Source organism: Crocodylus porosus, unplaced genomic scaffold, assembly GCF_001723895.1.
Source record: "Crocodylus porosus isolate Cpor-Errol unplaced genomic scaffold, CroPor_comp1, whole genome shotgun sequence".
Taxonomy (NCBI): domain Eukaryota; kingdom Metazoa; phylum Chordata; order Crocodylia; family Crocodylidae; genus Crocodylus; species Crocodylus porosus.
The window spans coordinates 110,519,693-110,544,567 of NW_017728947.1; the positions used below are offsets into that span (position 1 = coordinate 110,519,693).

General features: G+C 45.3%; 1 protein-coding gene across 1 annotated transcript in view; it reads left to right on the forward strand.

Annotated features, from left to right (window-relative positions):
• Window positions 1-24,875, forward strand: part of MNAT1 (MNAT1, CDK activating kinase assembly factor) — a 153,838-nt gene that overhangs the window by 21,827 nt on the left and 107,136 nt on the right. Inside the window, exons 2-3 of the mRNA XM_019550930.1 lie at window positions 15,497-15,649; window positions 17,122-17,195. Of these exons, the coding sequence (XP_019406475.1) occupies window positions 15,497-15,649; window positions 17,122-17,195 (227 nt within the window). The remainder of the gene's footprint in view (window positions 1-15,496; window positions 15,650-17,121; window positions 17,196-24,875) is intronic.

A 24,875-nucleotide genomic window follows, 5' to 3' on the forward strand; every position in this document is an offset into this window, starting at 1 on the left:
GAAAGGCTTGCTGAAACGGCTTGTTCAAGGCAAAAAGGCATACCAAAAACTAGAACTCTTGATTCCAAAATGATACCTTTTATTAGGCCAACTGGAAAATGGCAAGACAATTGTCCTTTTCTGCAAGCTTTTGGGATCAAAGTCCCTTCATCAGGCTCTGAGAAAAGTGTAGATGGTACACGATAGTAAAACGTCCACATAGGTAGGAAGTAAACTTCATTTTTGCACAGAGGGAGCTGAAGATGGAAGGTTGTCCCTCTGGGTCCATGAGAGCGCTGAAGTCAAGGTATATATAACGTCCGCTGCTCTCCCTTCTTCCACTGAGCCAGATATCTTATCATAGAAGGCAGCCCATTGCTTGCCCCTGGTGTATGCATGCTTACTTTTCCTAATCACCTTCTTCTCCAGGTGCTTAGAGGAAGATATCGAAGATATCCTTCACAGATACCTCTTTCCATTTTGTAATTGCAGAGAAAAGTAGTGTTTATGAAAGTGTCTAGCTGACAGGAAGAAGCAGTAAGGGTAAAAACAGGCTATAAGAAGAAAACATTTGTTTCTTCTTAGATCAACAGGCTATAACATATATACCCTTGTCCAACTTTAAGTACTTGTAAAGTGTCCAAGATAACACTTGCCCTCTGCCCTTCAGGGCTAATTACAGGTAATTGCTATTCAAACTGCATATATAAAGGGCTGTGCCACTCCCAGTTTTTGACTTGGGTAAATCAGGGCCAGCTCCAATATGTCATCTGTTTCTACCCGAAGAGTTAGATAAGGCATGGCTTTAAATTAGTGATGGGCCAGACTCTGATTCTGTTACTCACTTGGAACAGCACTTAATGGAATAAGATGCTGTGCAACTTGAGAGGGCCAGAATCTGACCTTATGAAACAATGTTCCTCTTCTCATTTGTAATTTCTTTTGAGCTTTCAGTGATCTTTTAAATGGTGGAAGAGTGAACAAGTCTTCCTGTGCGTAACCTCATCTCTGAAATGCAAATCATGACAGCTCACAGATCTACCTCTACTCCAGACCTGTCATTGTATGTCCAAACTAGAATCTTGGCCCATCTTTTGGACTTCTTTGTGCATATGTAGTGTAGATTACAGGTGTCAAAGATGCAGCCCAAGGGCTGGATTCAGCCAATGGAGGTGTGTGAGCCAGCCTGTGGTCTCAGATTGATCCCATGCACTGCGTGTTGTATGTGCTGGCCCTGGCCTTGTGTGCTACACATGGTGTGTAGGGCTGATTTGGGGCATGCGGTGTCTGTGCGCACACTCTGGGACTGAGTTGGGCCCACAGACTGTCCCCGTGCACCAGAGCCAGTACACAGGATCAGGCCAGTGCAGGTGCCACATGCAGTGGTCCAGCCCTGCGCTGGCCCAGGTCTGGGCTTGCACTGTACCTAGCATGCAGGGATGGTCTGTAGGGGTGCACCAATAGTTTTTTGGGCTTATACTGGTGGCCAATTTTTTGGGTTTTTTTCAAATGAACCATATTGGTCGATTCCAATCTGATTTCCAATAAGCAGTGCCATGGCGTGGAAAGCGGCGAATGGCTGATAAGTTTGTTGTGGGGGGGTAGACAGGCCCCTACGGTGAGGGAGTGGGGCTGGGGCTGGGGCCTACCCAAGTGGGGTGGGAGGGGGGCATCGGATGGAGTTGCAGGCTGCTCATCCAGTGGGTGTGGGGAGAGGGGATCGGCTCCTGCCACTGCATGCACCCCAGGAAGGCATGGGGGGCATGTGCCTCCAGATCTGTGTGTGGTATAGGGCGGGCTGCGCTTGGAGCAGGTGGTGGCGGTGCTGGGGGTGGCTATGGGGTGGCACCCTAAAATTTGCTGTGGCAGCTCTCCTCCCCCATACAGTTCCTTCCCAGTGCCACTGTCCGTCCTGGGCACAGCTTGGCCCAGCCCTTGCCGGGAAGAGCCCAGCGCCACCCTGGTCCCAGCCTGCAGTGGCAGCTAGCTCTTGCCCCACGTAGATCTGGGGGCACATGCCCCTCCCACATCCTCCTGGGATGCACGCAGTGGTGGGAGCTGCCCCTCTCCCTCCGTGCACCCTCTGGACAAGCTGCTTGCGACTGCGTCCCGCACCCCACCCCGTCTATGCAGCGCCTGCCTCTGCCCCAGCCCCACTTTTCTTGCACAATGGGGGCCTCAATATGTCCCCCCATGCCCCTTCCCTTGCCCCACCCCTTCCCTCACAACAGACTTACCAGCCGGACCTGGCAGAGTTCCCGCCTGCAAGGGGCTGCTTAGGGCCCCCCATGTCCCACACGTACACTGCCTGCTCGATACACTGGGGCCTGGGGTGGAGGGCAGTGGATCAGGAGTGAGGGGTACTGGCCATCGATGTTTGCAAATGGATCCTGGTACAAAAAAGGTTGAGAATGACCGTCTTCGGGTATCTCCGTACCGCTTCAGGAGGGTGCGAGGCAGCGCTGTACAGAGATGCTGTGTAGGCACTGCCTACCAGACAGGAATTCATATAGCAGAGTGCCGATCAGCAAATACGCAGCACAACAGCAACTACACTACTACTACTTCTGGTGGTGGTGTATACGGGGCGAGAGTCGCATGTCTCCGAACAGTCCTCTCCAGTGCCATGCTGGGGTGGCACAGATGGACACGTAGAGTCCCTGCCCCAGAGACCTTGCAGTGTCCTTTTGGCCAGTTTGTGTGGCACCCACTACAAAGGGTTCCTGGTCCGTGTCTAAGCTGCCCAAGTACCGATCACTAATAGAGGAAGACTCCTGCTTCTGTTTCTTGGCTCCCCCATTAATAACTTTTGGCATTTCTCTCTCCTCTTTCTTGTAAATGATTCTTCCCATGTTGACTCAACTGATGGGGTTTCTTTGATTATCTAAGAGAAATGTGCATCAGGTTAATGCTGTCAGACATACTCGGACTGAGACGAATGGCGTGCGCTGCCTCTCTGGTGTGATGAATCACGAATCTGCTGATGCAAGGCCAGTTTATATAGATGCTGTCAAGTGAAAGGCATTTCCCCATTCGCATGCTTGGGAATGGGGTTGGGCTTTTAGGAACTAAAATCTATTTGAGACAATTGAGCTGCCCAAATCGCTAGTTGAGGGCTTGACTGTGCTACCCTCACTACTTTACCCTGCACGTAATTGCACTGAGTGCAGTTCTAAAATACTGCAGCTTCAGGAAAGCAACGTGAAACTCTCAGTTGAAAGACTAGATTTTTTTTTTTTTTAACACTTTACAAGCCATGTTTTTTATTTAAAAGAAGCAGCAAAACAAAGTATTTACAGTACAAAAGAATGTTTCCCACCAGGTTGTAAGTAGGTGAAATTCTCGGCCAGCCTAAAGGTAAAGTAGCAATGTGACCTGTTAAATGAGCATACTTTGTGTAATAAGCCAAAACATATTTCCAGAAACAATAACCAGCTCTTTGAATGCCATTTCACTGGACAGGCTGTATGTTCTTGGTTATTTAAAGCACCAAGACATCCCCAAGATGTTTATCATCACTGTGTTGCACTACATTGTTAAGGCCTCCATTGTTTATGAAGCAATGAAGCATGGTCTGTATTTTAGTATCCTGCTGAGAAAAGATGATGTGATAATGGACATTTTGGGATTCTATAAAATGGGGTGGGAACGACTGTTCAAGCTGCATGTTGAGCTAGAGGCTCCCACTCGGGGTGAAAATGCGTCCGAGTTGACTGCTGACAGTCTTCTGACTCCAGTCTCGCTTTCAACATCCCAGCCTATCAGGGAGTGGAAAGGGATAGGAAGGAGAGAAACTATCTAGAAGGGAGGTGCAGTAAAAGTTATAAATGTGCTGACAAAGTAAAAAGTAAACCTGTAACTTTAATCCGTTAATGTTCCTTTTCCAGAGCTCCATGCGCTCTGCCATTAGGGAACAGGACATGTGGCTAAGTAATCAGGAACATCTTGGTGGCAAAGGGAACAACTTCTGATGGTGATAACTCAGGGGTGGGCAAAACGTGCCCTGCCAGGCCATTCCATCCGGCCTGTGGGGCCCCTAAAAAATTAAGAAAATTAATATTTATCTGCCCCTGGATGCCTGTCATGCAGCCATTGATGGCTTGCCAAAACTCAGTAAGTGGCCCTCAGCCCAAAATAATTGCCCGCCCCTGTGATAACTGCATTTGACACCTCCGGTGACTGGGCAGATTAGACTTGCTGTGTGAATAACAGATTTTTTGGCAACAAATTGTGACTTGCCTTTGTTCGTGGACATGGACTTTTACTTTGTATTGAATTTTTTAGTTTTTTGGATCTCAAGATTGTACGGATGTCAGATCGCTAAGTCTCTGTATGATGAGTGCTAGCTGAAGTTGACTTTGGGACAAGCTTTTTTAGGTACATCTCTCATAGGGTGAACTTATTTCCACTGAGATTTTAGCTTCATACATTTTAAAATAAATACATTAAGCATTTGCTCTTGGGCTGATGGCTTTATTGCTTAAAACCCACCAGTGTATCTCTGCAAGACTTTCTGAAGAGCACGTCCTTACATTCAAGGATATTACAGAAAGGATGTGGACACATTGGAGAGAGTCTAGCGGAGGGCAACAAGAATGGTTGTGGGGCTGGGGGACGTGACTTTTGAGCTGAAGCTGAGGGACCTGGGCTTATTTAGTTTGGAGAGGAGAAGACTGAGGGAGATTGAATAGCAGCCTTCACCTCCTTGCACAGGGGTTCAAAAGAGGATGAAGCTGGCCTGTTTTCAGTGGTGGCAGATACAGAACAAGGAGCAATGGGCTCACGCTGCGGCAAGGGAAGTTTAGGTTAGATAGGGTTACTCTATGGTTGGGTCTTCCTGGACATGCCTCTTTTTGGGTTGTCCCATCTCCGTCCAGGTGTTTTGTTAAAATATCAACAAATGTCTGGGATTTTGCTCTGCTCAGCATCAAAGTTTTTCCTGGCCCTTCTTCCCTAGCAAGGAGCTTCTTGGGGCTGGAGGGAGTTGTGGGGGGGCGATTGGAGTCAGGGGGCATCACGTGCATCTGCGTGCACACATGCATGTGGCTGGCATGCAATCAGGTGGGTGGGTGGGAGCTGCCCCAGCAGCTGGATGCATTTAAGTGTATGGGGGCAGGGGTTGGAGTGCTAGGGCTTAGGACTGTGCAGGGGGCTGTGCATGTGTGTGTGGGTGCACACGTGGGTGAGTGGAGGGGGATGGGTGAGTGGGTGCCTGCTGGCACTGGGGGAAGCTGTCCCCCAGCTGGGGCTGCAGCAGGGTGGGGGAGATGCCTGCCTGTAGTGGGGGAAGGAGGTGGGAGGGGGCCTTCAGGGGCAGCAGGGAGCTGCGTAGCTGAGCCAGCACCATCGGGGTCAGTGCCTGTTCTCGCAGGGTGGGGCAGCCTGGAGGTGCTGCAGGGCTGGGTGGAGCAGGGGGCTGCGGGTTGGGAGTGCAGGGAACAAGCAGTGCTGGGGGCTGTGGGCTGGGAGTGAGGGACAGGGGTATATCACTGCGCCCCCCCCCAATCATATTACCCCCCCCCATGTCCTTTTTTTTTTTGAAAGTGGAAATATGGTAACCCTAGATTAGATATTAGGAAGAATTTTCTCACCAGGAGGGTGATAAAGGACTGGAGCAGGCTACCCAGAGAGGTGGGGGAATCTCCACGTTTGGAAGTTTTTAAGACCTGGCTAGTCAAACCCTTGGCTGTGGGCTGATCTAGTTGGGGCTGGTCCTGCTTGGAGCAGGGGTTGGACTAGATGTGACTTCCTGAGGTCCCTTCCACCCTCATTTTCTGTGACTGACCCCATGATCTGTATAATGCACACACAGGAATAACTTCACCTGCTTCTAACATGCAACTGATCACGTCAATAGTGAATCCAGCAGAGGGTTGGGAAACCGTCCAGCACATCAGCATGGAACAGGAACTGAAAAACACCCTAGCCCACTGGTGTTATGTATAATTACTGGCACTGGGATTTTGGCCTGGAAAATTTGCGTTGTGAAAAGTGTCGTGGGCTCATCAGTGACCACAGTGTTTGGTCCCCCTGTCCGTCACCACCTCAGGAATACAGCAATGGTGGAAGCACTAAAATCATGTTGGGGCAATAGTTTAAGTCTTATTTAGAGGCGGGGGGAAGGGGCGGAGGAATGCCTTTTACAGAACCATCATCCCCACATCCTCCTGTACGTGTGCCGACCTGACCAGGCCTGTGTATTGACATGTTATGGTTCAAGGTAGTGTGTCTGCTGCCTTGGGAAAAGAAACATTCACATCAGCTCCTGTAGGTTTCTTGCTAAGATATTTCTTTTTCAAATTAGTAGAAGATGCTAATTCCTTGACCTGTATGGAAAAAAGAAAAAGAAAGAAAACAAAAAGGCATATTAGGATCTTTTAAATTTTATACCATTTTAAAAAGTATGCTGCCCTGTACAGTTATCTTGTTTCCTTCCATTCTGTAGTATCAGATGTATTTAAAAGAGTGCATATGTTTTGGCATAATAGTAATTTTTTTCTACTGTCCTTTAGTGAGACTCCAATAATTGGCAAGCACTTAGAAGGAGGGACACAGATTTAGGTGGCTAGTTTGCCACAGCGTGTGCAGATACCTATGGTGGTGTTTAGACAAGGTAAGTCAACAGTAATTCTGTGGCTTCTGATGGGGGAATAGTCTAGATCCGACCTAGATGTTCCCATGCACCAGTACAGGCTGGGGGCTGGCTGGCTGGGCAGCAGCTCTGCAGAAAAGGCCTTGGGGGGTGACAGCGGACAATGAGCTGAATATGAGTCAGCAGTGTGCCCTTGGTGCCAAGAAGGCTAACAGCATCCTGGGCTGCGTTGGTAGATGTTGCCAGCAGATCGAGGGAAGTAGTCTTTCTGGACTTTCGGAAGGCCTTCGACACCATCTCTCACCCCGTTCTTATTAAAAAACTGGGGAACTATGGCATCGACACCTACACAGTCAATTCGGTCTTCAACTGGCTGGAGGGCCGCACCCAGAGAGCGGAGGTGGACGGGTCCTTCTCAGCCTGGAGGGATGTGGGCAGTGGGGTCCCCCAGGGCTTGGTCCTTGGGCCCGCACTGTTCAACATCTTCATCAGCGACTTGGACGAGGGGGTAAAAAGCACCCTGTTCAACTTTGCTGATGACACTAAGATGTTGGGGGGATGTGGGCATGCTAGAAGGGAGGAATAGGCTGCAATCGGACCTAGATAGGTTACAGGGGTGGGCGGATGGGAACAGGATGGGATTCAACACTGACAAGTTCAAGGTGCTGCACCTGGGGAAGAAGAACCAGCACCATACCGACAGGCTGGGGAACTCCCTTCTCGTCAATGCAGAGGCAGAAAAGGATCTGGGAGTCATCACTGATGCCAAGATGAACATGGGCCGGCAGTGTGGGGACACGGTCAGGAAGGCCAACCGCACCTTGTCATGCATCCACAGATGCATCTCGAGCAGGTCCAGGGAGGTGATCCTCCCCCTCTATGCGGCACTGGTCAGGCCGCAGCTGGAGTACTGTGTCCAGTTCTGGGCGCCGCACTTCAAGAGGGATGTGGACAGCACGGAGAGGGTCCAGAGGAGGCCACTTGCATGGTCGGGGGCAGCAAGGTAGGCCCTGCGAGGAGAGGCGACAGGACTTGAACCTGTTCAGCCTCCACAAGAGAAGGCTGAAGGGGGGACCTGGTGACCTGTTACAAACTAGTCAGGGGGGACCAGCAGGCACTGGGGGGGTCCCTGTTCCCCCGAGCACTGCCAGGAGTGACTAGAAATAACCCTCATAAGAACTATACAGGAAGCTAATTCTGAGTTTTCAAGAAACTCCAGTGAGATGGGAAATATTCTCATCACATGGCAAAAATGAATCGTTGGTGTACTCTCAGTTTCCTGCCTTCATATATGCATTTGATGTAGTGAATAATGTTGGAAAATCCAAAAGCAGTAAGACAAAGAAATGGCTTCACTTTTAACTGATTAACTGAGCATGTCTCCCAACTGACAAGTTCATGATTGTCTTTCTAACTATTGAACCATGGTTTTCAAATGTCTGAATCCTGCAGCTGATCAAGTAGGTTCTCAGAATAAATTAGCAAACTGTTGTATGACCTTTAGGAGCGATTTAAGATCAAATGACCTGGAGGACAGCGTGGGAGTTTCTCCTGCAGTATGTGGCTGAGGAGAGGACAACATCTCTTGCATTAGAAGCTTTCCACACTGTCTTGAACTTGTTAATGATATGTGTGTTTGTCTCGGCTAGCGAGCGCCCATGGACAATACTTGGATTGCAGGATATTTCAGGAAGCTGAGGAGTGGGCTTGAGGATAAGAGTGGAGAATTGTATAACTGAAAATGTTTGCAATTTCAGTTGTGTAGAAAAGGAGGATTTGTGAGGTGAGCACATGTACTTTTATATAGCTTTCATCTCATAAAAAAAAAAAAAGATGGCATCGCTTTACAAATCCTGCTTCTTTCATTTCCCTGCACTGTGACAACATCACCACTTGTGCTGTGAACAGCTACTAATTCTCACTGGTTGTCCTGGTAGGTAATTTAGCTTTCAGCTATCATAGGCAGGTGGATGTCTTGAATAATGGATTTGATGGAGTTCACAAAGCACGCTGAAAACTTGCCAAGATCCTTATTCAAGATTAACAAAGTGTACTAAAGGGTTATTTACTTAAGTAGTTATTTTAGTACATGTATTTGCCCAGTAGACTGTAATGGATTTGAAGTAGTTATTCTAGTGCATTGGGTAAATTCTTCATGTATTCTGCCATACTTCATTATTGCGAAAGAACTGATTTCCTGATGCCATAACAGCTTCTTTTGCATTGCTGTGGCCTATCAAGTAAGCACACTTTGCCTCAAGTGATAGAGCAGCACTTCGGGACACTGCAATCTGTTGCACAAATCATACCTAGTTTTCAGGTTATGGGCCTAATTGGCTGGACAGCAACAACTCATTAGGAGCAGTTGTTTAGCTGACACTTATAAAACTGCATATTCCTTCTTCATTTCCCTGTCTAATTAATAACCCTAAGACATCCTTTTCTCATTCTGCATAAAAAAAAGTGACTTAAAAGTGTGCTGAGAAAACTTGAGCCGGGTTTCAACCCATAGTAGTTATGGCAGAGCTCAAGCTGTTGCAAATAATGGAAATGCACAATGAATGGTGCAAATGTTTCTGCTATAATTAATACAATTCATATATCATGAATTACTTAAATCACCAGTGAGTAGGCTGGGCTGCTGTCAGCACTGACCAGTCTGTCTTTTCTGTACCATAAATCAGAGATGAGTGGGTTTGCAGAATAATCAGAGTAAGCAGACAGGTTAAAGACAAGGGCTTTAACTGTAGCTGAAGGGAGTCATATAATTTATGGATAATTGGATTCATTTTGTCTCTCCTTTTTAATGGGACAATTCAGGGCTAGTTTAACAGAGCAGATAGTTAACTTGCTTTAGGTGGAAAAAAAAAGACAGATACACTTTCATTTAACTATCTTTGGACTCTTCTTACACCAAACAGCTTGGCAGATGAGGCTGAGACTGACATAATACAGATCTGGAAAAAGGACCTTGCGTTTGTTGTCTTTTAAAGCAGGAAAAGATCTCTAGCAGTCTAGGAGGATATACAGTTTTTTATGTTTGCAGAAGTGCTCTCTCTCGTGCTCACGCTCTCTCTCTCGCTGTATCTCTGTAGGAGACTGTTTATTGCTGAGGACAGGAGAGGAGAGAGGTGCGGACAGCAGAAGGTAGCTGTAGAGAGAGTTCAGTGCGCTGACATCAGCTTCTGTATTTATGCTAGAGCAGGATTACGATTGCAGCCAAAACCTGATGTGAGGTTGTTAGCTCCATGACTGTGCCTCAGAGTACGTGTGAACTCCCAGCGCAAATTGCTTTTCTTTGCCAAAGAGAGATGCTGTGGAGGAGTGCTGGGCCAGTTGCATGGAAATGGTCACCAAATGGCTTTTCTGCTGAATGAGATCCCTGCAGTTTGGCCTTTTGAGGACCCGGTCGAATCTGGACAGAGGCAAGATGGAGGGAGGAGAGGAAGAAATGCTCCATGCCTGTGGGGCGGGGAAGAGGCATTTCAGGGCACCATGCACTCTGTAGGCCATTGCGGTTGTGTTTCCTAGAGGAGCAGGGTGGGAAGAAGCGCCGTTCCACCTTGAAGAAAGCTCTTCCTTGCCCAGACAGGTGCCTACCTTGCAAGGAGCGCTAGGTCCATTACCCAACTGCTTCCTCCACCTGCAGCCATTTGTGATCCACATTCCACAACACGGCAGCTTATTTCTTCCAGGACCCAAATCCCACGAGCCCCTGGATCCAGATAGGGCCAAGCTGCCGCAGCCTCATCACCTGTACCTTACAGCCCGGTTTGTACCCTGGACCAGGCTCAGCAGTCTCGAAAAACCCAATTGCTAATAACCAGTCCCTTCCCAGCCGTTTGTGTGGAGCAGGCTCAGGTCTGGGCGTGAGCCGCTGTTACCGACACACGACCGTTGTGGCATAAGCACAGCTTTGGCAGCTGCTTGGTCCGCATCCGTCGTTCTCGTCCAGAACTCAAGAGTCTCGTTAGCCGCTCTTTGCAACCCGGGCTGCACAAAGAAGCAATCGGCTTTCTTAGAAATGGCTTTGGCGTGGAAATAAGAATAGGAAAACTAAACCCAAACTCGCTAAATCAGGCATTCATACAAATGTGTTAACTTTCCCATTCGCCAATATAACAGAATCTCCTTTTTCTGTCCCTGTGTTGGTGTCTCTGCTTCCAGCCAAAGACCAGAAATGCAGACACAAGTGAAAACAAGAGACGCATCTTTTTCCTCTTTTTGTTTTGATCCAACTTGATTTTTTTTTTTTAAAGATAAATGTTCCTGTCTCTTCTGTTTAATCTAAATTAATTCTTCTACAGCTAGACGGGCTAGATTGTAGGTGCAGTGCACTCTGCTTTCAACCATAGAAAAAATCTTGGTTAAAAATGCCAGAAAAGAGAGAGTTAAATATTTGTTGATATTCTTTCTCTTGAATAAGTACATCTTATACTAAAAATAACCTGAGTGGAGAAGTCTAAAACAAAACCATATAAACGTTTGTAGGAGTGAGTAATGACCAACCGTGTATTGAGGCTCCTGCAGATTTTTGCTGTCCGCAGCAGAATTGAAGATTTCATTAAAAAGAGAGCGCTTCTTGCACTCCTGCTTTCAGAGAGAGCCTTTCTTTCAGGCTGCAGAGCTCAGGCAACATCCAGCACCATCAAACCATGAAGTGCTGCCATTCCTTTTAACATGGCCATCATGTTGAAGGGGCTGCATCTCTTATGCCCTTGGCCTTCCCAGATCCACAAGGGAGCGTGGCACGTAGGATCAGGATGAAGCTTTTACCCTTTGAAGATGTTTTGCCCAAATTAAATGCCTAAATCCAGTCTATAGAGTTTATTTTATAAAATATTTCATGCTCTCATAAAGAAGCATGTCAACTTGTAAAGTGTTTTGAAGAACCCCAGGGGCATCTTTTAACATGGTGCCTCATTTTCACCTCTCCCTGTAAATAGTTAGATGGTTAAATGGTATTATTCATACCTTCACAGTGCTAAAATACACTTTAGCTGTCCCGTCATTTGCTTTCCTCAGAAATGTGCTTTGTCTTTCTAGCCTGGGGATAGAAGGCATTCAGTTAATGTTCAAGTAATGGCAGATATCAAGTGGAAGAAAAAAATATTAGCAGATCTTGCCTGTGTTCACAAATGTGATTAAATGACAGTTCAGTCTTCTGACCTTGTAAAATGAGAACTTTTGGTCCTTTTTGTTTGGATAGGAATTTTTTTTTCGGACCTTCTCTCTTATTTGGGAGTATCCTGTTGGATTTGTCCTTCCGGTTTGTTGTTGAAACACAAACATAATGAGCAAAAAATTAATTTCAGTGAGTGGATATGGTGCTCTTAGTTGGAGCTGCCCAACTGCTGGCCTGTAGCTATGTAGTCCACAAAGGTTTAATTTGTGGCCCCCAAGTTCCTGCCCAGCTGCCTCACCCCCTCCCCAATTGCTGTGGCTGCAACACTAGCCAGATGCGCTCCCTCCATCTTTGGGCTGCCACTTGCTGTCTCTGCTCCAGGGATTGGGGCAGTGGGGCATGCTGCGCACGGGGCTGAGGGCGAGTCAAGGGCTAAGGGATGCCGGGGGATGAAAGGAGGATTCAGGCCATACAGGGGAAGGAAATCCTCACTGTTGCACAGCATGGGTGCAAAAGTGTATGTGTGGGCATGGGGAGGAGTGTCCACACGGCTTGCAGCCCAGTGACCCATGCCTTCCCTCATGTGGCCCACATGGTATGTGGCCCCCGGGGCTTAGAAGTTGGACAGCTCTGCTATGAGTAATGCATGGTTTTATTTGGGAAGAGTTATACTAAGATGGGAGCTAAGTTTCATACAGAGTTAGTCGTCACATGTTACTGGCCAAGTGAGTCCTTATAAAAGATTTTATTGCCCCTGAAATTGCCAAGTTATACCATTGACTTCAGTGGGACCTAGACCCTGGCGCACATAAACATAAGGTCCCGATTTACCTGGCAGTGTTCGTTATCAATCGTTACACTGTGTTTGCTCCCATAAACAAAACCATGGCAAAGGCCCCGATTGAGCAAAGCAATTAAGGATTGTCTTCATTCCCATTGACTTCAGCGGGTGTGATACATGTGCTTTTGTTTGGTTTGGGCCAAACAGACCTGTCTTGGGTTAACTGAGTATGTCTAGCAAGTGGCAGTGGGACATGAAGGCCCAGGTGGCTGAATGGAGTTGTCAAAAGGTTGACATGTAAGGGGTGGACTGCTGTTTGATTGACGTGTAACAGATTGTCTGAATCCCTGTGCAAGATCCAGGTCTAAAATAACTTTATAGGGCTCGCTCAGGAGTGGCACTTAATGTGCAATGCCTGGGCCTGTACAAATCACCACTGGCATCAGCGGACTTCTCTGTGGGCCCAGCAATCTGCCTGCATGTTGGTAGGATCAAGGTCTGAGATTGCAAACTGCTTGGGGCAAGTACAGTGTTGCCCTGGTCTGCAAATATTGCACTGAATGCAATAGGGCCCCAAGCAGGATTGGGATCTTTTGTACACTCCCATAATGTAAGCAGCAGTCCCTCTAATGCAATGTGTCCTCCTGTTGTAAGCTCGTGCTTTGAATTTAGCGGTGCCCAAAGAGCTTAAAGAGAACCAGTCGGACAGGATTTCAAATGGCTTTTTTTTCTTTTTTCTAACAGGGCAGGAATATTTTTGAAATGTGTGATCATAGTAGTCATAAGGAAGGAAGCCAGACGGTCCCTTCTCTTGGGGGTGGGAATGGCAGATCTCCTTGCAGGAAGGCTGCTTAGGTTTCTGTCCTGTGTTCATTCTCTCTGGTAGCAAGATCCAGCTTTGGGGAAAGAAATTTTCCTCTTCTCACATGTGGTTCCCAACCAATTCAAAGTGAGTTAATTATATTCAACAGGGAAGAGTTTGCTCAATGAGTGAGAAGGAGCTTGGCCACCTGAGATCAAATTCCTAGCGTGATGTATCACGACACCCTTTTGTATAGATGGATATCTTCCAGCCTTACATCAACCCCAGTTTGGGAAAGGCCTGGAGCACTTGCTTAAGTGCTGTCACAAGTAGAAATGGATTCCAGAGTCAGACCTAGTGTTGAACTTGAAATCTGCTCCATTTACAGGAATGACAAATAGCAGTTACTTCACTGACAACTGTGTGTAGGTGTGTGTGCACAGGGTACACACAGAGCGTATCAGTGGACCCCTGTTCACTTGTGAGCTTTGGGCAATACTGGAATAGAAACACCTGCATCTGAGTCCATCTGCCAAGTTTCTATAGCTTTACAAGCCTACTTTCTTTCATTTAAAATTTTCTGTCCTTTTTTCTTACGTTTTCTTCCAACTGCATGTTTGGGGATCCACAGTGGAATCAAGGAAACATGTCTGTCATGTGCAAAAAGTGAACTAGTACAAAACAAAAAAGAGGTTGCAAGCACCTCTAATTTCCCAGCTACGTTTTTTTTGTAAGCAAGAGAAGGTAAAAACCAGACTAGACGGAAGTGTAATTTTTGAGTTGACATGCTTCAATTGTTTTGGCCTGGTCTGTTAACACGTTTGGTTCCCCATCTTTTCTGATGAATTCTAGTTAAATGTCATTATAACGAATATTTCTAAAATAGAAGAATTATGGGGAAAAACATCTAAGTAAATGAAAAGTTTGCTTTTTTTTCTTCTTTTTTTAGAGGCAGGCAGTGTTCTCAGATGCATAGTGAGATTGTAAGTGTGCCTGTAAAAAATTGCTCTGGTTTTACCATAACATACATTTGCACTGTCCTGCGCTTTTCATACTTGAAGACAAAGGCTGAGTCAAACTAGTCAGCTCTGCCTCTGTAAGTAAATGGCACCAGTCTGATCAAGAGGAGGTCAACTGGTTGGAGGTTTTGTTTCGGGATCCTTCAACTGTTTCAATATTATTTCTCCGTAATAATTTGTCTGGTATATTGAACTTATAAAGAGAGAGTGCAGCTTGGCCATTGTACAACTGCTTACGTCCTTAATGTACCAAAGATATAAATAGGTCCCCCTCTCAACAATAGGAAATGACTGCAGCAGGTGTTGCCCTATGCTTGTATTTTGCAAGGTATTAGTACCCAGATACTTCTTGATTTATTTTTTTTGTATTGGTTTTTGTGTTTGTATGTGTGTGCGCTTCCTTTGTTGTTAAATGTCAGCTGACATTTAACAAGTGATGGCTGAAGTCTAAGATTTTCATTAAGTTAGAAGAAATAAATTAGAAATTTTTTTTGGGGGGGGGGGGTTGAGTCATTTATACAACCTCATAAAGTGCATTTTATGTGCAGTGTCCTAAAAATGTTAGCAGAAAAGGTAAGGGGGTTATTTAACACTGGCTCTTGGTAATAAAAGGACACAGAATCTCTGAAATTTGGTCAGTCCTAGTTTGACTCCAGCTCATGGTTGCAATGACAATGACTGCTTTTTGCATGGCAAACTTTCACCCGGATTGCACTACCCATGTGCTGGTTAGTACATGAATAGTAGCACTGAAATCAGTGGGACTTCTTGTGCAGTGAGTTACTGCTCCATGGGTCCGGAGGGTGATACGGTTATGTGAATCGAATGCGGTGATATCAGTTAGGTTTGGCATAACCAAATATCCACAAAACATCATTGTGTTTATCCTAAGCTTTCAGCCTCAGTAGCAAGACCAAGAGGTTTAATTCTGGACAATAAATACATCTCAACTGTAGAAGTAGCTTTCTTAGGCCGTAGCAAGGCAGTGTTGTTAGCCAGTGTTGGTATAGCTGTGCACTTCCAGTGGAAAGTCTCCAGTGGCGTCACACTGTGTTCATGAAAGGCACTGATGTATTTGCTAACTCTCACCCTTTCACGCTAAATTAAAAACAATGTGGAAGTAATAATAAGCAGGAGAAAAGACGGTTTCGGTTAGTGTTGTATCAAGCTGTCTTTCACTCGGTTCTCTCTCCTGTAGATGTGAGAGCTGCGTGGAGCTGCTGTTTGTCCGAGGGGCTGGAAACTGCCAGGAGTGTGAGACCCCGCTGCGGAAGAGCAACTTCCGGGTGCAGCTCTTTGAAGACCCCACTGTGGACAAGGAGGTCGACATTCGGAAGAAAGTGCTGAAAATGTGAGTGTCACTAGCTTAAGAAACAACAGTCAAATGGGCTTATGGTGTTTCCAGCTTCAAAAATGGATTTAGTTTTGTTGGGGGAGTAGGAGGAAAGAGGGGAAAGGTGTAGAGAGCAGAATGTCTTTATTCTGAAGGGTATAACAGGGCCTGACGGCCTGACTCGTTGACCATATGAGGAACCTGAAAAAATTCCTACTTGCTTAGCCAGGGCTCTACTTCGCAATGTGGAAGTGTGATGCTCAGCTTCCTAGGGAAGTTTTATCTTCCAAATGGAGCTGGCGCTAGAGCATGAGGACAGGAGTTGCCTTGCCCTCCCACGTATGGATGGATCAAGGAACAGAAGGCCTTGTGTATCGTTCCATCAGGACCTGTCCTTTGAGCCACAGTGAGGGAGAAGTGAGGCCTTCTGAGTACAGAAGTTATGACGGGAGTGCCTGAACACCTTGCTTCCTGGTATAGAAAGCAGAGAACTGGGTCAGACCAGTAGCCCATCTAGCTCAGTATCATGTCTCCAACAGTGGCAGGGATGGATGCTTTAGAAAGATCATCGAACCAGCTTTATCTAGCATGATATATCCCTTATTCCTTACCCTCTCTGGCATCCACCAGAAAAGAAAATTTATCTCTGAGACAGTTTGTAACCCAGCTGTGCTGACCAAACCAGTCAGCTTTGAGGTTGCTGGGATGAAGGGGTTTTCAGTCTAAAAGTCTAAGTCCAGCCGAGTTATAATTTAATAATGTGGACACCCGCATTAAAATGGTTGCTTCTACAGATTCTTGGTACCTTAAAAACATTAAATTAGCTAGGCAAGGATTATAGACAGATCATTCAAGCAGGTACTGAAATGTCTGCTTCTGAAGTGGAAGGCTGTTCATGCTGATGTCTGATACCAGGCCTGTTGAAGTTAACAAAAAAGAGTCTTCTTGATGCCAGCTGGCTTTATATCAGGACTTAAATGAGCAGACTAACCTCATAACCCTTTACAGAACAAGGACTGGTGCTCTTGGTGCAAGTTGGAAGTGCCTGGGTTTTTATATCGGTAGAATAGAGCCGTCTGTACTGGAATTAGCCCTGCCCTCCCCTTTTTCTTTCACATTCTTAGAAGGTGCAATGGGGTTTTTGGGACCTCCGTCTCTCATTTTAAAGGCCGCAGGTTTGTTGCCCCCCTGCCATTATTACAGACAATTTTGCCAGAGTGAACATGCTTCTTTGGGAAGTGGAAGTGCTCCAAGTGTCCTGCACTTTTTTTTTCAAACGGTTTTCAGTGGTAGCAGTGATTGAGGAACTGGCCTGGTACGTTCTAGCGTTTGCCTCGTCTCACCTGTAGCCCCACAAACACGGCCAGGCAACACTCGATAAAGAATCAAGCATAATCAAATGTAGGAGCCCCTTTTTACATGCATAGGCATATTGAATAAGAAGCCCATTGCTGTTCGTTAGACATACACTTGTTTCTCTTCTCTCAAAGATACAATAAAAGGGAGGACGACTTTCCCAGTCTAAGGGAATATAATGATTTCCTGGAAGAAGTAGAAGAAATTGGTAAGTCTTAATGCTTGCATTTTTGATGTGATGTGCTCATGAGACTATAGGCTTTTATCTTCCCATTTGACTGCCTACAATATCAAAGCTGAGTTTCTTTAATAGGGTTTATCATGGTATCTGATGTTTATCTAATTACTTTTGCTTTACATTTTTAATCATATTTGTCCGATTGGAGAGAATGGTTAAGTTGAACACTTTGTCTGCCAGAGAAGAAAATGAGTTGTGGAGGGGGAGTGGTCCTTCATAGCTGGAGAGGAAAGGCTCAGAGGCCATTGGTGCTGCATTGGGAGAGATTAAACAAAGAACAAGGAAAATTTAAATTCTCATTTTATGCCTCCATTAGCTTTATCTACCATGACAGAAGCCATATGGTGTCTTTCATCATTTTGCTTCTGTGAGTACAGTAGTTGGAAACTGCTTTGAAGCCAATGACCTTACATACCACTGTGGCAGCATTTCATGTTGCTACACAGGAGAGGAAGTTTAAGAGCAGACGCTGACCTTTTTTCCTTATATTTGCTGAAGCAAAGCTTGGCCCATTAAGAGGAGACTATGCTTGCCTTAGTAGTTCGTGTCCCACTCATTCAGCATCACTTGAGATTTATGGAGGGCTGGTGGAGTCTGTGTGGAAATAGGGACCTGCTCACAGACTTGCAGATTTTATTTGCTTTTATGAGTTGCTGAGGTTTGTTTCGGTTTTGGAGGAGAGAAGCTGGTTCAGGCTTTCCAGGGCAGGCAGCGAATGAGGCTTGAAAGAAAACAAGGTGGTACGAGAAAAACCCTGGTTGTTCCGTGCTGAACTTATGGTGGTTTAGAGAATTGCATCCTGTACCTCTTTGCAGCTATCAAAAATGTGTTGGGCTGGTGTTGCCATCAAACTGGAGAGCAGAGGTACGTGGCTGGAGCTTCCAGACGCAGTCCTGAAGGCCACGACATCCGTGAGCAGCAGAAAGGAGGTGTGGTTTGAGTTTGTAGAAGAGTGGGATATATTAGCAGCTTGGCCAAACTCTTAAAAATGTCTTAAAAATGTCTGGCAAGACATTGGAGCGGTGTTATAGCCTTGATGGCCCAGGAGCAAGCACGAAGCAAGGAGTGCTGTGAGTGATACCCTTTTATTGGACTAGCTGCATGGTTGGGATAGAGTTAGGCAAGCTTTTGAATGCAATCTGTTCTGTGCTTCATGAAAAGTGGTGGTGGCAGAGGGTGTTTAAAAAAAAAAAGCTTAATAGCATTTACTATAGGCTTCTATTTCTGTTAGTAGGGTTTGCAGTGTCTGCTTCAGATATGTGGAAAGCTCAGCTGAGATCAGGGGGCTTGTGCACTATCAGTTAGTACAGACATTAGTCCTTTATTTGAGTTTCTGCCTCTTGTGGTTAAACTACCAAACAGTAGTAGCTTTGCTTAGCAGCAGCAGAGCAAAACAAAGAATGATCCTTTTCCCTGGCAGCTTTCCCCCAGAAAAACTGAGGAAAGCAACATTAGTGGCAGGCGCTGGAGTTAGTCCCTGAAGAAGAAAATTCAAAATACCGGAAGGGCTAGGATAGTGGAGCACTCCATAACTTCCCCTCCCCTTTTGTGGCAGGCAGACAATTCCCTCTCCTTTCCAGCAGCGGTAGGGTCAGGGTTTCACCTTGATGATGTGCCTCGCCAGCTGAAAGCTTGGGGCACCATGGTAGTAGAAAGCTCATCCTTGTTCCTCTTTCCAAAGTGACAAGGTTTCTCACTTGGATGTTGCATTTGGACATGCCTTCATGACCCCCTCTCAGTCTCATAGCCATCTTTCTGTTGGTAAGTTCAGTTTTCCAGCTGTCTAGCAAATAAAGACAGCAGGTCTCCTTCTGACTCTGCAACTGTAATAGCATTCTCCTTGACTGATGAGCATAGCGTAACCAATCTGTGTTCAAAAAACAAATCTTGAGAGATGTCTAGTTCACATTTGCGTATTACAAAAAATACTTGCATTAGTATGTCTCCAGTCCATTTGTTCTGTTGCGTGACAGATGAGAAATCAGGCTGCGGGACAGAAAAATCATGCTGCATGTAGACATGAAGGCCAAAGCTGCGATCTGCTGGTCTCTGACACGTGGCAGTATCTAATGGTGACCGACAGCAAGCAGATTATGAAGCTGGTGGGTGCAGAACCAGAAAACAATTGTTCTTTGGGAATTTGAATATATTATTAAGGGTGTCCAAAATCAGTATGAAGTCCAGGTCCACCTTGCTCTTGGTCCACAGTTTAAAAAAAACACTGCACTAAAGGCTAAAATAAAAAATGATTTATAGAACAAAGGATGTAAAACATACGGGAATGTGCTTTACTGTGAACCCTGACACCTTCCTTGCTGTTTCCCAAGCACTTCCATTGCAACTCCAGCTCAGTTGTCTGCATCAACTGCAGTTAGTGCCTTCTCTCATAGATTGTGGTTTCTGACCATATCTGAGAGATCCAGGTCCCATTTATGTTAGACCTACAATGCTTAGAGTATTATTTTGTGTAAAGGAAAGAGCCGTGGGTGACACTAAGGGGGGAAAAAAAAAAAAGCAAGTAAGCATTTCAGTAGTTACCTGTTAGTATTTCCATTACCAAAAAACCCCACATTTTGAAGTGTTTGATAATGCAGCCATTAAAGAATGCTCTGGGCTAAAATGTGTTCTACCAGGTCTCGAATAGAAACCACATTTAAAAATAAATTCCCCAGGAAAAAGAAATCAGTTTGGCAGTTTTTAGAACACTGTAAACAGCTCATTGTCATTAAACCAGGAGAAAGTGAACAGAGTGTGTTCTGCCCCAGAGCTAGGGGTATGCAAAGCTTATTGAAATCTGTGGGATAGCTTTGTGCCTAATGCCTTTGCTAGTAGCTTTGGCCGTGAAAACCACTAAAGTACACCTCGGCAAGCTCACATGTATAGTCTCCTTTTATTCTTCCTCCAATGCCTCCTCTTAATTGTATTTTTTTAACTTAGATTGTACACCTTTGGAGAGAAGGACTGCCTTTTTATGATGCATGTATACAGTGCTTGGCACAAAGTGCCCCTGATCCCTGCCTGGGGCCTGGAGGCATTACGACAGTATAATGTGTTAACAGTAATTACCACTATTTTAAAACATTCAGTATATTCAAGTTGGACAGGGCTGCCACTGTGTATGTACCTTATGTTTTTTCTCATCCTTTGCTACTTTTCAAAGCCTTTTGTGCTGGACTCATTGCTCCGGCCAAAAATATTGAGCCAGGAAACACTTATTTCATATGGACAATTTGTACCCACTTGCTTCCTCAGTGGATCTCACTGATTTCATTTACAAAGGGAACCACTCAGAAGATATATGCAGCTTTCTCGAAATATGAAGAAAAAACCAGTTTGGGTTCCCACACCTGCTCCAGTCTGAATGTCCCTTACTTGACCTGATGGAGGTGATTAATTAAAAAGCATTCAATGCTATGCTACTTTTAAAAATTCTTCTTCCACAAAAATAGAGCTGAGAACAAACATCTATAATTGCCAACCTCTTACTGAGGTTTTCCAAGCTTGAGCATTGATTTCTTTTTACTTTTCCTCTGAAAAGGGGTGGGGACAGAGGTGATGGGACATTTCAGCATCTTCATACGATGCTGACTTCAGTGTTGGTTTTGAGGTTGTTGGGGGGAATTTGGCCGTCTGGAGCTCTAAGCCATTTTGAGCGTCAGAGAGGCCATGGGTGTTGTGAAGATGATAGCTGAGAAGCAGCTGTCGTTAATAGTGGGGTAGAAAACGTAGTGTTAATGATGAACTAGCACTGGTAAGTTTTGGTTTTTTATTTTAAATCAGAATTTCAGCTGGCTTGTGCCACTAATGTCCACATTAAGCTCTATGTCCTGTGTATAATGTGCAGGATGATTATTTACAGTCTTTTTTTTGAACTGCCTGTTGGCTAATTAATGGACCAGAATATTAGGAAAGTGCCAACATCGAGGAGAAATAGCCATTGACCTTTTTTGGTTTATTGCTAAGGCAGCACAATAAATCCATTTTCATCTCATTAGGAAGTAGAGAAGAAAAGCTTGACAGCATCCCAGCTCGTAGCAGAGTTCATCCTAAAGTATAAAGTGCATTGACTGCCTTATTGTCCAGGTGGTTTGTCCTCCGTAAGACAGGCTCCTTTAGTTGTGTAAAGTTTGAAATAGTAATAACAATAATTTAGTTTTAAATAATTCGACATAATTGTTTTCCTCTTTCTGAAGTCATGGACCCCTGTGTTTCCCCTATGGAATTACTGGGCGTGTGGACTGGGGAATCCCAAACGGGGTGATCCATATGTGACCATTTTGCTCTGCTTCACTGAGAACTTCTTATATCTCAGAATGAGGGGAACAATTTTTGGAAGGGGTCTAGCTGTGGGCCAGTGACTTTGAACTACGTCTATAGGACAGGAAAGGATGCCCTGGATCAATACATCCAATCTCCTACTACTCAGGCTGCTATCAGTTGTCAGCTAGTCTCCCTGTATATTTTTAAATATAAATACTTTTTGTGTGTTTCTGCTGCCAGCCATGCTAGAAAAAAATAGTTGGTAGGAAGAGAAGCTTTTGATAGCCAGTACTTTTTCCAGTCCAAGGCTACTGTCCCTCAAAGAGGGGTAGGAGATTTGATAAAACTGACTTAAACACCAGAAATGGACTTCTTTGCTATCAGCATTGCTGGTTTCCCTGAGAAATGATTGCTCCATATGACCCTAAAGTGCATCTCAGTGGTTCATTCCTACTTCCATAATAACTGGGAAATTACTTTTCCATTTGCTATGTGATTATGCAGTGAGCAGTTATTTTTAAAAATAGTGTGAATTTTGCTGTAAAAGCTGGATTTCAGAAAGCGTGGGTTTTATCAAAATAGAATTAGACATCTTGGAGAAAACAGTCGTCTTTCTGTTGTATTTCAACAAAAATCTAAAGGCAGATTAACTTCTGAGCCAACCAGTGTGAGATGGATAAAGACATGTCACATACAAAACTGCCTCTGTTTCTTTTCCCTGAAGGGTTTCAGGCCTGTTATATCGGCTAATGCTGTTTCCCTGTGGACAGAAATAAGACTGGCTTTGGACTCTTTTCAGGGCAGCCATCTGCTTTCTTAGTCCTATTCAGATTTTTATGGATGATTGCTAGTAGGGAGGTGGAGTATAAGAATCTTTTGGTTTCGTAACTCTTTCCATGTTGCTCGATTTATATTTTATTTTCACAGCAAAATGTTAACACCTGAAGGAAAATAATGGTGTTGGAAAGCACTCCAGCAGCCCCACCCCCAGCCAAATTCTGCAGATGGTAGCTGAGCACATCTCCATCCTGGATTTCAGTTGAGGGTCAAAAGAATTTGGCTCAACATCAGTACACTGGTCCCACATATTAAAAGTTCAGAGTTGTGATATTGCCATTACTGTATGACTGATGTTCACCAATCCCTGAATATCAGGTGATTAACAAACCAAGGGGTAGGCTGTTAATTATGGTTAATGCCCAACTGCCCTCACAAACTCAGTCTTCCTGGTTGAAAGGTTCAGTTGTAACTGATACAGCAATATCATGTTGACTTAGGAAGTGGTTTTGTTAGACTATGGACATGTGCAGATATGATATTTAATCAGGCTGGCTAGATGCAGGCCAACAAGGACCACAGATCCAAAATTTCAGCTTGCCTGCTTGCCAGCATAGGTTGTTTGTGCTAGGAGTCATTTTTGTGAGCCTGCCTTTTGCATGAAAACAGCTGTGCCTTAGGCATTTTCATTAAATCTGACTCGCTGCCTTAAAACTTGAGGCAATAGGTCCATGGGTTAAGGGACAGCTGTTGCAGGGTAATGATAGGACCAGGAAGTGTTTCTCTTCGCTACCCAGGCCTGCCCACCTGTTGCGTCTCGTGTCTGCTGTGATGTTTCTTTCTTCCTTCCTCCCTCTCCCTGATGGCTTCGGGGAGGGGGAACCAGCACTGAGCCCAGAGAGATTTCTGCCGAGAAATGAAGCTGATAGCTAAGTGCGGCTCTTCTGAAACCTGGTGTGAGGTCTTGCTGGGGAAGCAGAAAGAAAACCTGTGTAGCAGAGCGTAAGCTAAGCCTACACACTAGGAAGGGTTTTCAGGCTCACATGAACGATGGCCAAAGCTACCCAGAAGAAGCTTGCATTTAGATTTCATCGACACGATCCTTTGCTTTGTGCAAAGTAAGATAAACCAGATGTTGTAAGCAGAACTGATAAAACTAGGAATCTCTATAGGTATTTTTAAATTTCTCTCTCTTCTTCTCAGTGAGTACTTTACCGTACAGAAATACAGTTTACCAACATTGATTAGGACCTGCTTAGCCTTTTTTTCCTAAAACAAAAAATCTGTTTAAAAAAAAAAGCAGTCTAAAAATTCAGGTAATGAATTTATAGAGAGGAGCAGAATTGGGTGGGACTGTCTATGATGCGTTGATGACCCAAGGTGTTTGAGTGCTCATGTACTTCCATTCATGCCACGAGTGGTACCAAAGCATCCTGGTAGCCAGCATCTCGCATTCTATTTTTTTCTTTCTTTGTCATCAAGGGCTGGTACGTGGATTTAAATTGTAGGAAGTGCTGACATTCATACGCAGCTGCTGTCACTGCGGGATCTGAGCTGAAATTCAGGACTGCATGCCAGTATTTTCATATGACAGTTCTTCTCAGTTGCAGGGCTCAGATATTTAACAGCATGTGAGTTGGGACCTATAGGTGTTAGAAAGCTGGAGGTCAAATCAAGACCAAAAGAACTGGTTTCCTTGTAGAAATATAGCTGCAATAAAATGGATGTTGCTAGAGTATTTTATTTACTATTCCAATACTTCAGTGTGATATAATGTAGGATAATAGGAGATAAGTGACAGTACAAAAAACAGGTGTCCATGTTGAACAACTTGCCACAAAAAAAACATGGGGCCCAACTTTCAAAGGTAGAGATGTTCTCTCTCTGTTCTTTTATACTGAATCGCTGCTGAGAAATCCCAGCTGACATGAAGGCCCCATTTTGCTAGGTGTTGCACATAGCTAAAATATAAGATGCTTCCTACCCTAAAAAATTAACATCTAAAAAGACCAAGCAGACAAAATGTGTTTCCCCATTTTTATAGTGGGGTGAACTATAGCACAGAGAGACCGTGGGCTTGCCCAAGATGAAGCACACAATCAGTGGCAGATGTAGAAATTAAACCAGATTCTGAAATCGTGCTCGAGTGTCTAAGTCCCAAGACCAGGGATGGGCAAAGTTGGGCCCACAGGCCAGGTTGGGCCCATAGTGGACTCTATTTCCCAGCAGCCCCTGCCAGCGTAGCTGCAGCTGGTTTCCATGGAGATTACAGGAGTGGTGGGGCAAGGGTTTCCATGGAGACCGGCCCAAGCAGGGAGTTGCTCCAAGGGTGGAGCTGGGCTCTTGCGGTGGTGATGGCCAGAGCCAGGGCAGAGCTGTGATCCAGCCTGTGCATGGGATGTGCAGGCTGCGGCTCTGCCCCGGCTCTGGACCATGCTGTCACTGCTGCAAAATCCCAGCCCCAGCCCTGCAGCAGTTCCTTGCCCAGCTGCACATCCTGCCAGCACTGCTTGGGCCCGTCTCCATGGAAACCCTGGCCCCCTGCTGTCATGGCCTTGCCGCTCCTGAGGTCTCCATGGAAACCGGCTGTAATGCCACAGGAAGGGGCTGCTG